Source organism: Puntigrus tetrazona, unplaced genomic scaffold, assembly GCF_018831695.1.
Source record: "Puntigrus tetrazona isolate hp1 unplaced genomic scaffold, ASM1883169v1 S000000233, whole genome shotgun sequence".
Lineage (NCBI taxonomy): Eukaryota > Metazoa > Chordata > Actinopteri > Cypriniformes > Cyprinidae > Puntigrus > Puntigrus tetrazona.
Genome location: NW_025047901.1, coordinates 84,584 through 100,100, shown reverse-complemented (window position 1 = coordinate 100,100; position 15,517 = coordinate 84,584). Strand labels below are relative to the sequence as shown.

Below are 15,517 nucleotides of genomic sequence, written 5' to 3'. Positions count from 1 at the left end.
CGCCGTGATAATAAGTCAATAGTTATTTTGTCTCAGAGCAAGAGAAGAGGAACAATAAAACCAAACAGTGCTTTATATTGTGCGATAAAGGGACGTTTTAGAGGAAATGTGCTTTGTAAAAGTTTCTCGACTAATTAAACGGTCTCCATAAATTCAAGAGAAAAGCTGGTGTGTGAAACAGTTTAAAGAGAGAGAGATAAAGAGAGACAGAGAACTGGGATTCAGGCTTTTGTGGTTAACTTTCTCTTTGCTTCATTTTCCACGTCATTCCTGACCGCCTGCATGTTTCAGTTATCACCTGTGATTGCAGAGTTCAACGTTACCTGTGCATCAGAAATGTGCACGTTTACATTTACGTGAATAAACTCATTTTTAATTGAGCTACACATTATGATCAAGACTGAAATGAGTCTCTGTGGCCACGTCCCACCATTTAGCTGATTTTAGCTGTTTAAAAAAAGATTTTTATGCATTTTTTTATTTATTATGGATGTTTATTTTCTCAATATACTGTGCAAATCAATAACCACTGACTGTGAAATCCCTATTAGTCTCCCAGAATGCATTTCCGCCAACAATAACAATAACAATTAGCGGTTTTATGAATAATAATAATATATAAAAATCAAAGAGATTAAAGCATATTAAAGATTATTATTCAGACTGCTAGATTTTAACTCATTTCAACTAACCTGCTTTTTATGATTTTATGATGATCCTCTATGACGACCCGAAGTAGAAAACTGACTATAAAAGAAAAGTCATGCTAGTAATCTTTCTAGCGCATTTTGTGTGGCAAGACTCGATACTGCTCGTGCTCGTGCTCGTGTTGCATTACGAACTGCTTCACATTTCAAAAGGGAAATAAAAACAGAATTCGAATTTCGTGAGCTAATGTGAAAACAGCTTTCACTCAGAAATCCTATCCGATCTCATGAACTAGCGTAAAAATAACACACCAAATAAAAGCGGACACAAAAACGATAAGTGCGCATGCGCGCGAGAGCGGAGTATTATATTCACGCTAAACCCGCGCGTGCCATATACACGCCTAGTCCATGTTAGCGTATAGTTTTTATTTTTATTTTCCGTACTATTTATACGTAAACTTAACAAATAATAAATATAACACAGTGAATGTAAAATTTTTACGCTGAAAGATTAAAATAGTATTTTAAGTCAGCTGCAAAATAGTCCAATGATCTTTGTATTTTTATTCTTATTTTTAGAAAAATCATCTGTAAAGCGTATAAGAGTCTACATTCAAGTGTTTGCATATACAATATTTTTAAAGTAGTAAATAAATCATCGTACCGAGAACATTTAGCAGAAATGTTTGATTCAGCAAGCATCTGGCATTTCTTGGAAATTTATTTTCTAGTTTCTACACCGGGTTTTTAGCATGTTTCCACCTTTATAGTTACCAAACGCAAGCAGGCAGTTCAAATGAATGTATATTTTTGGACGTGATATCTTGTTAGAAACACCTCACGCTTGTCACATCCAGAACAGAACAATGAAAGTCGTTTGATCATTATGGCATCCAAATCTACGTGCACTTTCATAACAAGATTATCTAATGCCAAGATTTAACATGCCTCGGCGCCACGCTGCAGTAGATAAAACACTGCTCACTCCTGCTCAGCACTTTCAGATGGCATCCGATGGCTTCTCTTCTCCGGCACATGTGTTTCAGAGCGTGCTTCTTCATGCCAGCCCTGCATGCGTTCCTTTAATTATTCTAATCCGCTCCTCCTTGTGCTCCCTTCTGATCCCATTGCATATATTTAATTCTGTAAAACACAAATATAGAGGATCTCACCCGACTGCGCACAAAAAGCTCATCTTAATCGACCAGCCTCCGAGAGAGAGGAACACAGACGTGTCTTTTCATAGCTTTACTGTAGGCGGATGAGAAAAAGCAACATCCATGATGAGCATTGCTGGTGTTAAACTGATTGCTGCTCATCCATCCATCCGTGTGTGTGTGTGTGTGTGTGTGTGTTTGTATCCTTACAGGCCTTTTAAAGCTTGTTAGCTATGGCCTGGCGCTAATTGGTTTAACCTCACCGTATGCAGCAGAAGCATGAGAGCGAGGCAGTCAGACACCCACCTTTACAACGGCCTTCCAGAAGCCACTTCCATTCTCTCTGTAAAAAAAAAACATACTGTAAAGAGCGACAAGTTTTGAGCGACTATTTAAAGCAAACGGTAGAATGGATCAAAGTGGGCGTGAGATATTTATGACATTACAAACTAATTCAGTTGCAAATAAATGCTAATCTTTCGCGCTTTCTGTTTGTCTGCGAATACTGGAAAATAAAACTATTGGAGAAATGTTACAGGAGTGTGTCTTGACTTTGGCAAATCGGCGTATTAAAATGATTTCTGAAAGACTGTGCATCAGTAAAATCAGTAGAAATCGCATTGAAAACAGCTATTATAGCTATTTCGCAATATTACTGTTTTAGCTGTATAATGCACCTGAATGTTTAGTTATTAGTTTTTTCATTTCCATAGTAACGGAATCGTCTCCGATTGGTGGATCTCTCTCTCTGGGAATTCTGCTAATAAATAAGATTTAGCTTGTGTTTATTTCTCATCATTAAATAACCTCGGAGCTCACGGTAAATCTTGAGACGCGTATAACCAAGCGTTAAAAACCTATTTCCCACGGAGAATAAGGAGAACGGGCATTCGTATCGCCTGCAAACAAATCATATATCATTTAGTGCTGAGAGAGGAGATATTAAATGCAAATGACTGTACTTCCCTCGTCTGTTTACAGTCAGAATTTATATCACCATATTTTCAGACATATTGAGCCGGTTAACTCGCCATTTTATTTACTCAGATCTGAAAAAAAAGTAATGCTTGGCGGCACGAGGAAGAATATTTCAAGCACTACAAACAGAGTATGATCTAAATGTTTTATTTACAGCTTATTATAAATGCTGTAACCTAATTTTAACCCACACTTGGTAGATGTTTTTATTTAAATCCACTCATGTTGTATTCAAGGTATGCAATGCGTTTCTTAGGAATTGAACCAACGATTTAAGTTTTACTAGTCAAGTCAAACTTTATTTCCAAAGCACTTCAGCACAAGCATTGTTGCTTTGCAATATAAGCTTAGATAAAAACAACAGAGCTCAAAATTAAAAGAAAAAACAGTAAAACTACAATAAGGTTCATTGGTTAACATAAGTTAACGACGTTAGTTAACATTAACTAAGAATGAACAATACTTCTAAAGCATTTATTAATCTACACTGTAAAAAAATGCCAGCTGTGGTTGCCAGAATAATAAATAATAAAGCTGTAAGCATGTTTACAGTAAAAAGAAAATACAGTATAAAACCGTAATTTATACAAGCAACACAATTTGAATGTAAATCAATAAATTCAACAACGCACACTGCTATTAAAATCTGTTTTGTTCCTTTAATGTACTGACAACCACCATAACAACACCTAAATAATGTAAGAAACATCTAAATGTAACATAAAGCCCAAATGTTCTGGAAATGATAACAAAAACATGATTATTTAAACAAAATACTTTCAAATGTGACGTGTCACTCAGGGAATTCTGGGAATATCAGTTTATGTTTATATCTGTACATGTACCGACTTGTTCGAATTACTTCTAAAAACACTTTACAGTAAAACTAAGAAGTTTAGCTTAGATGCTTTACAGTTTTTCCCTGTATACAGTACGGGAGTTTACTGTTAACCTATTAACATTACACTATTACAGTTAATGCTAGTTTCAGCATCACTTAATGCATTATTAAAATCACAAGTTGTTTTTGTTATCATCATGCACTGTGATCGAACATAAATAAACAGTGAACAACTGTATTTCCATTAATTAAAATGAACAAAGATGAATAAATACTGTAATAAACGTATCGTTCTTTGTTTGTTCACGTCAGTTAATACATTAGTTCATGTTAACAAATGACACCTTATTGTAAAGTGTTACAGAAAAGACTAAAAAAGTATATATATATATATATTTACAAACAATACAAAAGCATACATCAAAGGTACCGTATACAGCATCATTAAAGCACAAGGGTGTAAAAATGACTATTTATGCATGCTTTTTATGTCGCTAAACTGCAATTTTGCGAGGTTTAGCTCACTTCTATCAAGTTACAGTCACTGAGCTGTGATGGGGATCGTCAAGGACTTCAGATTGATCAGAAACAGCTTTATAAGCACACTTTATCGTTGACACCAAGACATAAAATCAGTTCAGCACATCTGCCTACAGAAAAAGGGATTGAAAAAAACGAAAGGAGAAAGTATTCAGAAAACAAGAAAGAAGAAGGCAAGGTTTCTCTGAGAAGCTTCTCTGGACCAACACTAATCTCACTCCAACACAATCTGTTTGATGTCCAATTAGCCGCACAGAGTCTCATTCACAGCTATTATCATCCAGAAGAGCGTCGCTCGCCTGCCTACACACGAACTGGCAGAGTAAATGGAGTCTGAATTAAAGATGAAGCGGGGGTTCGTCTATACGCCGTCGTCTGCATTGTGTGCCGACTGTATAATTGTTGTATTATATTGGTGGGCTGATAACCTGTATTGCTCTTGGCAGCGTGCTGATATGATTCTTATACAGAAGTAGCTGCATATTTGAACACCGTCAGCGTTGAAAAGCTCTAATCAGGTCCGTCAGAGGAACCTCTGACTATAAAACATCAGTCACGAGCCTCTTATCACGCACTCAAGTACCTTTAGCCACGAGCGGCGGCTGAGCTTCTTTTTAATAGCCGTTTGAGTTTTTCTATCTTTCTTGCTCCAGCATTCAGTCAAGGGTAATGGAAAAGATTCACCTACTCCTGATAATTAAAAAAAAGCTCATGTTGCACATTTAACTATGCATTTGTGGAAATGTTTATACGAAGTGACTTACAAAGCATTCAAATATATTTTATTAGTATGTCTAGAAATAAAACGCATGACCTTTGTGTTGCAGGGCAACAGTCTATTTTGCATTTATAAATTTTGTCTAGAAAGTTGGCAGCTTAATCAAAATAAATCCCAAAATATATTCATACCAGAAGAGAACTATCTATTACTTCATTATATATATGACTATGTATGTCTTAAGTGGATATATTTGTAGAAATAGTAAAAAAAAGCGGATTGATTTTTCTTTTATGCCAAAAATCATATAAAGATCATGTTCCATTAAGATATTTGTTTATAAATGTCCTATTGCAAATATATCAAAACTTAATTTCTGATTAGTAATATTCATTGCAAAGATCTTTCAATATTTAGATTTTTTTTGCACGCTCATTCACTAGTTTCAAATATTGTCCTAACTATATATCAATGGAAAACGTATCCATTTCAGATTTTGAATTCATTAGAGCTCTATCAAATTATAATTTTCCATTTAAAGTGTTTTTACGAAGTCTTTTTATTCCGAAATAATACGGAGGAAAGCAAAAAGAAGCGGAAACACAGAATTAAAGACACCTTTTTAAAATTTAAAAGAGGCAAAGCCGGAAGGGGTATGGAGTAGCATGGGAGGCAGTGAAGTGTGTCACAGAAAGTTGTGTGTGTAGCGGGACACAGATTCAGAGCTGCTGAATATTTGATGCTTCACTCAAGCTCATTCTCAGAGTCACGCCTGTTATCTCCACACCAGAGCCAGCAAATCCTCAAAGAGATCTGAATCCATTGAGGATTGGCCGGGTGACAGTCTGCAGCCGCGTTCCTCTTGAATCACCAGCGCAGACTAAGACAAAAACAGTAGGAGTTTTTTGGGTTTTTTTTTTGAGGAGTTGTGTTGCTGCTGCTGCTGTTTCACTCCATTCCACAGAATGGCAGAGACACAGAAAGAGCATTTTTCCACTTCTGGCGGCATCCACTCATCTGCTGTTGTTAATGTGGTTTCTCTCTGACAGACCTGAGAGAGAATGAATAATGATCATCTATAATGGATATAGCATTTAAATAGATACAGTCAATATGCAAAAGAGCGGCATGGCATCAAAATATGGATTGCTTGTGTGCTACATCCACTCTCTGAGCTGAACGCGAACTCGTATGCTTTGCATTCAGTAAGGAGTAAAAACACATGCATATCGAGGGTGAGCTAAAAATATATTTGACATATTTTTGAGCCTTTCAACAATAAATACGCAAAACATAAAAGTGCATGCATGTGTTCTCCATGCATAAGCAAATATATTTTAAAACATATAATATATGAACAATCCACACGGAGATGTCCATGTTTGAGTGATTTTGAATTGGCTCATGAAAATAAACTAGACAAAATTAATAGTTTTTAATAATCTACAAGATATATACATATACACTGACGAGACCGGACCGTTTAACTCTGAACAAACTGGAGCTTAGGGAAAAGTAATGACTTTTAATCAATTACACAATGACACGACTGATACTAGGTCACTGCTAACAGTGTATATGAATGTGTTGATTACACAATATGCAACGTTCCGTGTTAATATGTTCCCGCAAAAACCCACATAGTCTTAACATATTCCATCTTTCCGTCCATAACTGTCCGTAACTATCATGCTGACAATACCTTTGAAGCAAAATATGATCTGCGGCACCTAACTTCACATCATAAAGAACAACATCACGAGTTCCGCACATGCACAACATGCGGAGAATATCATAACCCGCATTCATCTGACTAAAGACGATCTCTTCTCCATTTAAAATTCGCCAAGCTTTTAACAAACCACAACACACGAATCTGTGTGAATTACAGCCGCTTTGTGTTTAAAGCACCAAACGCCGTCTGAAGATCTCAGCGAAGCACGGCTCATGAGTGACTTGGGGCTCTGTGTTCTCGTGCTATCAGGACACGTGTCGGACAGGCAGGTGTCAGAGCAGATATCACGAACGCACGGCCGGACTCGTCTGACGATCTGCTCACGTTGATAACAGACTCGCGCTCTTACAGCAGCTGTCAATCAAACCAAAGCATCTTCGCCACCGCGACTTTTTGCTTGTCTCAAGATCTTTCTGTCAATAATCGATTCAAACACCGAATCAAAACGGTAATAGACCTGAAGTGGGAATTAATTGTATTCTTGCGGGCTCGCTCACATATAAAATATATTTTAGTATAATTCGTTTTATTATATTCTTTTTAAATGAGAAGCAGTAAATATCTAAAATACAACGACGGTTTTATAATGTTGGCGTTTGTTTGAATTGGCCTTCAGACATTCAGATGTAAACTGTGTCCATCACGTTTCTCATGGTTTTAATTATCAACATATCCATAACATCAAGAGTGAGAGCGTAAGAATATGAGAATGGAAATTTGAAAGCAGCCCTTGGGCTCCATGGCAACGGAAGGTTCTAATTCAGTTTCCCTTTGTTGTGCATCTGGCTGAATGGAACATAGAAATATGGTTCTGAAAAGAGCCAACAAAAGGAAATGAATTTTAATAAAGCCCAACCTCTCTTACAAAAAGCCCATTGAGACGGACACAACCTGACTCTCGGCGGTCTGATGGACTAATGGTGCATTATCTTCAAAGTACGCAGCAGGTTGTTTAGGCCACGTTCAAACTCTGTGACACTGCAATGAAAGGGGAACTGGATTTCCACAGCTATTGTTTCTGTAATGAGATCCACATGAGGGACACACAAATGACCAAGCAATAACAAAAAAAAAACAGAACCAGCTAACAAAGGAAGCGATTTACCACATCCAACAAAAAAGAGACTTATTGGGCTTAATAGATGGTAACCTTTGTTCTGTTTCGCTCAGTTCTTTGTCCTCACTGCTATAAATGTAGCACAATGACGGATGTGAAGATCAGGGCGAATGCAATCACCTTTTTTACTTTGGCAAATTTATTTTTATTTATTAGTTGCTTATTCTTGAAAATTCATTTCTGGGAAGACACATATCCAGGAACACATAGCGAGTGCATTTGTCGCTAATAGTGTGTCACGTTGTCACAGTCTGCACTTAATAAGCCGGGTTAAAGACTGTACATCAAACTATTTTTTATGCAGTTAAAAGGTAACAGTATACATATATATATGCATTTATAGGTTAGATATGAACGAATATTTCCAAAGCATATTTTGGGGGTGGAGGAGCCTAATAGGGTCTACTGTACGGACTCTTCTGAGCAGTTAACTTGACTGATTTGTCTTTGTACACCTCTAAAAACACTTACATATTTTATATTTCTGTCAATAGATCCTTCTAAATATTACACACCACATCTTTAAATAAAATACAATTGCTCTTCCCACATCTTTGTTTGCATCATGAACTGGCAAGCAGCTGGCATTAAAATGTTTGTGAGGGACCGAGAAGTCAAAGACAAGGAACACCAGAAGTCACTGCTAGGAAAACTTTTTAATTAAACCAAAAAGTAAATTTTACACAAACAACCAGGCAGACAGACAGACCAAAAAACAAAAGCCACCAAAATGGACAACACAAGAGCTTATAAAGAGAAAGATACGCATTACAAATTAAGAGGAAATCAACAACACTTTACATTCAACAAGAGAAATCAAATCAAAAGATAAACTAGGCAAAAAGGAAACATCAAATCATAAGAGAACCTAACCTATAAACAAACAACATAAATAGACAACTAACATAATTAATAAAATCAGCAACTTTTTCCTTTGCATCCTCGATCATTTCTCCGAATGGTATGTCCAGGGAGAACCATTCATTCTTAAATCTCAGTTTCTAATTTGTCACACTTCAGGAAGGCACGGAGCTCAGACCATCAAGCCGCCACACACTGCCGGTAAACCTAACTCAATATAGAAACAAAGGTAAATAACAGATACAAAGCAACTAATTTGTGTGCACTCCAAATCAGCAACAATGTATGTTATAAATGAAACCTATGGAAAATAAAATTATAAGCCACGTATGCTTATGTGATTAACAAATGCAACTGACAAGAAAGTTAAACTGAAATATCCAGTTTGGTCAGTGCGCAGTTAAGGTCATTCTGTAGATCAGAGAACATCTTGACTTCTGATTCTCCAAGGCTGTTGTAGCTCAGATCCAGCTCTCTCAAAGCAGAGGGGTTTGAGCGCAGAGCTGAAGCCAGATAACCACAGCCTTCATCTGTCACCCTACAGATAGACAACCTAGAAACACGCACAAAAACAGTGAAGATATCTCAGACATTAAAACGTAATCTTGTGACCTGAAAGAGGTCATTTCAGGAAAATTGTGACATTTTGTAAAATGCACTAAATCTGATCTGCCAATTAACGAAAGTACTTAGAAAGTACTTTCACTGACCAACTTACGTTTTGATTTAGCTGGCAGCAACACACTCCAAAATAGTTGGGACAGAAAAAAAGAAACAAATATCCAAAAAAAACCCAGTTTTGAAACATATCATGTTTGGGTATAAGAGGAGAATCTAAACAAGTCAGTCGTGGTAGTCTTCACATTGTATTTAGCTTTTAATTTTTTTAGCTTCTTTTAAGATTCTTGGCAAAGAGTATTTTTATTTCGTTGCTGTAGTCATCTGCAAGAAATCTCTGTGTTATAGAGACCCTGAAACAAATGGTACAGCTGTACCTTCAGATCAGCATTCGCACTTAACTTGCTGGATGTTCCTGGATGTTCAGAAACTATCGCCAGACCCGGAGATAATGAGTTACGACATTTTACAGAAATGCAAAATAAACACATTACACTGTAACTAAACCCATAAAAACTAAGACAATTCAGAAAACTAAAATATGACTAGAACTAGATTCCATTTTAGTCAAAAGACTAATTTAAAATTTGCTTTTAAAATGAACCTTGGTGCCTAGTCTTCTTTTGCTGAATGTCGCATCAAAGCCACACAGTTTAAATGCAAAAAAAATAAATAAATACATGAACACCCTGTGCAAACTACAACTACAATCTTGTGATCTTGTAAATCCAGTTGCTTCACTTCTGAAATTGGTTTAAGCAGATCCAGGAGAACAGAACAAAACCTTGTTGGAGCCCTAACGTTGATTAGAAGTGTGCATGTAAACAAGAGATAAGGCCAGTTTCACACCGCATCCGTAAACAAAAGCCACGCAGCACATATTTTTTTTAGCACGCATGCCAAGACAAAGTAGAATCAGACAACAATGATCACAGATTGCTGAGACTGGACAAACATTTAGCAAAACTTAAACATATCGTAATTCCCAAACAATTGAATGTTTTAAATATAGTTGATGTGAAACAGTGTAAAGCATGCTTCTGTGTCAGCTTTTCTGGAGTGTGTTGCAGCCATCGATATATATATATATATATATATATATATATATATATATATATATTGTTGTTATATTTATAAAATAAAATTCAGTTGGCTGTGGAAATGTTTTTTCTTTGTCAATTAAATAAAGGTTAAAAAGAATGAACAAATAACGTTTTCCTGATTTTATGGAATTAAAAAAAATCCAATCTTTGGAATTTGTGTCATGAAGTGTTGCTGCCGTTTAAAATTAGGTTTTCCATTTCTATTTATTTGTTGGTTTTGTATCATGTGGGGTTTACAACAAGTGCACTTAATATTAAAAGCTCTATCAGGGGCGAGTTTGAAGATTGTAGAGCTGATGCCACAAATTCACAGCACTGACCAGTGAGTGCACAGTCTGCCAATCTGTACAGAAGAGTAAAAAAAAGAATAACTAGGGGTAATAATTTGAAATACATAGAGCTTACTTCTCTCCAATTTCATAGACAAACTCTTGCGTTCCCTTCATCATAATATGAGAAGGTTTTGAGTAATGTATAGATATAGCCTAATTATTAATATTCTTGTAGTATTTCTGTTTGCAACTATTCACTTATTAGTCAATTTGAGCCGTATCGATGAAATGGTGAGACATCACAGGCAGGAGACGTCACTAACCAGGAAGCATAAAAGGATGAGGAATGCAACCAGCGTATTGACATCTGTTAAAGTGCTGTGTGTTTCCCAAAAAACTGAGAAAAAAAAGAGAAGTCAAAAAATAAGAGTGAGAGGGGTGAGGGTGAGCAACGCTACCACATGTATGCTCATTTATGCAAATGCTACATCTTGCCGGATGACACACATAGCTTGTGCGTAGCGAGGCACTGGTCCTGCTCTTGCCGAGGCAGAGCGGCCGTAGCGACGCTTGTGGAGATCGCAATGGGATCTCGAGCACAAAGAATTCTGAGAGGACGAGTCTCTATCTCACCCCTCTTGCTCTGGGTCCAGCGCCTGCCCAGCAGGTGAGTCCTCAGGGGACCACCCCACTAACCCTGCTGGTGCTACACGCCATGGGAGTCTCCTGCGAGCACCACTCAGTTTCCCCTGCCCAACATCACAGCAGGACTGGGAAGTTTGCCATTGGGCTCCATGCAGGAACTAGCTGCCAAAAAGCGCGTGTCACAACAACCAGCTAGTCCTCCCACACCCGAGGCAGTCTTGAGAGACTGGCCTGCAGTGTGTGATGAGATTTTACAGTGTAGAAACTATTGCCAAATGTTTCTTGATGGGTCCTGCACACTGTAGAAAGAGGCTACAGAACTTTGTTTGGATTGCCTCAGCCGTGATTCGTATGCGGTTCTGCCCACACTCGTGGGCACAGACCAGGCTCTGGGGATGGAACAGTTAGTAGATACTCTCCTGAAGAAGGAGGCCATCGAGGTGGTCCCTCTTAACAAAAGAGAGTTCTGGTTCTACAGCCAGTACTACAAAGTTCCAAAGAAAGATGGGGTGCTGAGGCCCATTTTAGATCTTAGGTTCCTGAATGAAGCTGAAGTTCAGGATGCTTACTGTCAAACAGCTCGTGTCTCAAATCAAGTTCTAGGATTGGTTTGTCACGATAGATCTCAACTATGCATATTTTCATGTGTCCATTCATCTTTCACAGAGGAAGTTCCTGAGGTTCGCATTCAGGGGTGAAGTGACTCCTTTCACTGAGAGCCATCTATATTCCCAGGCATTTAAATGTGGAAGCAGACATCCTGTCGAGGCAGGGGCAGAGATGCCATGGTACAGATGTGGCAGCTTTCCCCTGATCATCCAGCTTCCTGGAGTTCTGGAGAGAGTACACTGGAACACGGTCAGTCTACTACTTGTAGTGCCATTTTGGGCAGGCCGAGTATGGTTCTCGGACCTCAGGGCCCTAAACGTTCTTGATGGGAGATTCTAGTAAGAAGGACCATAATGCCCCCATGCCTGGAGCTGTGTAAACTGTGGGTGTGACCCTGAGGGGGCACTACTCATAGCTTCCAGTCTCTCAGCCGAAGTTGTTCCAATCCAGAGCTCCATCTATGAGGTATAGTGCTGGACTTCCTGACGTTGAGGCCTCCAGTGCGATCCTGGGATCAAACATGGAATCTGGCTGTGGTGTTAAGAGTCCTGCTGTGGGCTGCCATTTGAGCACACTAGTGCACTGTTGCTAGCACTATGTTCTCTGAAAAGAGTAGGTGACCTTCAGGCTCTCTCAGTGGCCACTTGTTCTCGGAATTCGCACCGGCATGGCCAAAGCTTTCCTCAACCCACGAGCGAGTTACAGTCCCAAGGTCCCAATGGTCACACCTTCAAGGCTACTTAATTATGTTTGCACAGATATTTCTTTATTAACATTTTCGGTTTGCTTTTGGAAATATTTCACAAACTCCATCTCTCCTACCTTCCCAATGAATGACTTGTGAAGTGTAGGTTAAAAGTTTTGTTAATTGTTGAAGGCACAGGTGAATTCTGGGTGGATGTGTGCATGCCCTAGTGGGAGCCACAAGTGAGAACCGGCCTTCGGATAAAAACCTGCTCCGCACTCTGACTACATGCTCCGCCTTGCGCCAACTATATTTCACACACTCTGCTCACATACCCTGCCAAGAATTATAAGGAGATAGATTTGCATCTCCTGAAGGAAAGTTTGGTAAGTTAAGTTTGGTTTTAAAACAAACCATGCTGCTGTACACAAAATGTAATTCTATGTGAAATTTATGCAGTAAAGAGCCTACTAAACATTAAATACGTAGTTTATAACGCTGTAATATACTGAATGATGCATCTCAAACCTTAGTATTTTTAGCTGACAGCTTGGGCTCTTTAGTCCATCAGAGATTAGCTTCACTCCTGAGTCCTGCAGTTCATTGCGACTCATGTCCAGCTCTGTCAGACGGGAGTTTGATGATTGTAGAGCTGAAGACACAAACTCACAGCACTGACCAGTGAGTTTACACGTTTCTAAACTGAAGAAAATAATACAAAAGCATAAAACACGTTTACATAAGTTTATTATAAACTGATAAAAGTATGGCATGATAAGATTTTGACTATCAATTTTATATGTTTAGCAGATTCTTTAATATTTAACTGCATTGAAAAAATATACTAAAACCTCAGTTTTTCCAAAGGACAGTTTGGGCTCTTCAGTCCATCAGAGAGCAGCTTCACTCCCGAATCCTGCAGGTCATTGTCACTCATGTCCAGCTCTGTCAGACGGGAGTTTGATGATTGTAGAACTGAAGACACAAACTCACAGCACTGACCAGTGAGTTTACAGCCTGTCAATCTGAATAGAACAGTAAAAAACTGAACAATTACAAATTTGCATCCAATTAAATAAAATTAACAGCATCTTAAAATGCATTGTTTTCTATGCAACAATTTTATTAATTCCCTTTAGGAAGAGTAAGTCATAGACATACACAACTAATGCATTCAAGAATTTAATATATATTAAATATATAGTCATTATTTATAATGGATCAATATACTGAATTAATGAATCTCAAACCTTAGTATTTTTAGCTGACAGCTTGGGCTCTTTAGCCCATCAGAAATTAGCTTCACCTGAGTCCTGCAGGTCATTCTCACTTAAGTCCAGCTCTATCAGATGGGAGTTTGATAATTGTAGAACTGATGCCACAAATTCACAGCTCTGACCAGTGAGTGTACAGCATGATAATCTGAAAATAATAATTAAAAGGGAATAATTACTAGGGCTGCCCACTAATAATAGATAACCCTGATCCTTGAGGCCCACTATACCGCAGAGTTAAGCTTTAACCCTAAATAAACACACCTGAACCAGCTAATCAAGCTCTTCAGACCCTCTAAAATACTTCCAGGCAAAAGTGTTGGCGCTAAACACTTTAGATTTGATTATTGTTAAACTGATGTCACAAGTCTGTTTACAATGGATCTGTATACTGAATGAATGTATGTTTGACAGTTTGAGGAGGTGAGCTGAGGAGAGTTGGAGCTTGTTCTGTACTGAAATACTGTTCAGTTTTTTGCACAGACTGATCGTTTTGTGTCTTAACACCTTAATTGTCACGAGGCGAAGGTTTTAATTTGCTTTAATTGTGCCCATTGACTAAAATTAGATGACTGACAGACTGCAACGGTTTGAGTTAAATGTTTTTTGTTTGTGTTCTACTGAAGAAACAAAGTCACCTACATCTTGGATTCCGTAGAGTTAAGCAAATAAACAACAGTGTGTTTTTATATTTGCCCACTAGGTGATGTTCTGGGTTTTCCTCTTTTGAACTTGAATTTTCTTAAATTCAAGCTGTCTTTCTAACCCGCGTTACTCTGCAAATTTAAGATTTCTAATTGATTTCTCATGCAGCTCAACGGCGAATCCGTCTACTCACGTCCAACGAACCAAAACAAAAAACTAAAATAACAAACTAAAACAAAAACAGCGTTACCGCTCTACAGCCTAACATGGGAATGTGGCTTTGATGATTTAACTTCATTAATAGTTCTCGCCAGCTAGAGAGCATCTCACTTACCTCTGGTCATGTACAAAAAAAGGCTTACATAAACCTAAGGACCTTTTGGCAGTATGAAGGATGCAGTACTACTCTATAAGTACTTAAGATTAACATGAGATTGGGTAAAACTGTGTTTTTTATGTCCCATCTAATTTTGTTTTCCAGTTGTACCCCTAATAAAAAAAAACACTTATGAATCTCAAACCTTAATGTCTTCAGTTGACAATTTGGGCTCTTCAGGCCCTCAGAGAGCAGTTTCACTCCTGAGTCCTGCAGGTCATTGTGACTCATGTCCAGCTCTATCAGGGGTGAGTTTTGTATTTGCAGGGCCAAAGCCACAGTCTCACAGCAAGTATGATTGAGATTACATGAAGAGAGTCTGTAAAAACAAGATATTTGTAAATGATATATATTGTCTGGATCACTTCTCTGAGAACATTCAAGCTTTTTAGAAAAACATAAAACAAATGTCATGTAAGCACTTTTTAGTAAATACAGTTTTTACTACATAATAAACAGTTACTTGCTTTGCTTTTCTGCAGCATCTCACAGCTTGCAAGAGCCTCATGTAGCCTCCATATGATGTCTTGTACATATTAAGGTTGAGCTCTTCTAGCACCTTCTCTGACATCATCAGTGTGTAGGCCAGCAAGGAGCACATGGAAGATGAGAGGCTTTTTTCTGGAGATGATGTGAAGTATCTTTGGATTTCTGTATTTAATAAATTGTCTTTGAGCTCCAGTACGCAGTAGA

General features: G+C 37.9%; 1 protein-coding gene across 2 annotated transcripts; it reads right to left on the bottom strand.

Annotated features, from left to right (window-relative positions):
- Nucleotides 1-8,778: 8,778 nt before the first annotated feature.
- On the bottom strand, nt 8,779-15,142 carry LOC122333289 (ribonuclease inhibitor-like). 2 transcript variants are annotated; one of them, XM_043230833.1, is made up of 5 exons: nt 14,970-15,142; nt 13,780-13,951; nt 13,381-13,554; nt 13,058-13,231; nt 8,779-9,150 (listed from the first exon to the last, which is right to left on the bottom strand). In XM_043230833.1, the coding sequence occupies exons 2-5, from the start codon at nt 13,851-13,853 to the stop codon at nt 8,964-8,966; spliced, it is 609 nt and encodes a 202-aa protein (XP_043086768.1). In that variant the 5' UTR covers nt 13,854-13,951; nt 14,970-15,142; the 3' UTR covers nt 8,779-8,963. The 2 variants fall into 2 exon arrangements, with proteins under 2 accessions (XP_043086768.1, XP_043086769.1); XM_043230834.1 differs by lacking the exon at nt 8,779-9,150 and adding an exon at nt 9,989-10,661.
- Nucleotides 15,143-15,517: the final 375 nt, after the last annotated feature.

Excerpts from the sequence above, each read along its gene's own strand:
- LOC122333289 (XM_043230833.1), bottom strand. The coding sequence starts at position 13,853 with ATGACCTGCAGGACTCAGGTGAAGCTAATTTCTGATGGGCTAAAGAGC. Across the intron at positions 13,555-13,779 it reads TGTCAGCTAAAAATACTAAG|ATTGACAGGCTGTAAACTCA; the intron begins GTTTGAGATTCA and ends TGTTCTATTCAG. Across the intron at positions 13,232-13,380 it reads TGTCCTTTGGAAAAACTGAG|TTTAGAAACGTGTAAACTCA; the intron begins GTTTTAGTATAT and ends TATTTTCTTCAG.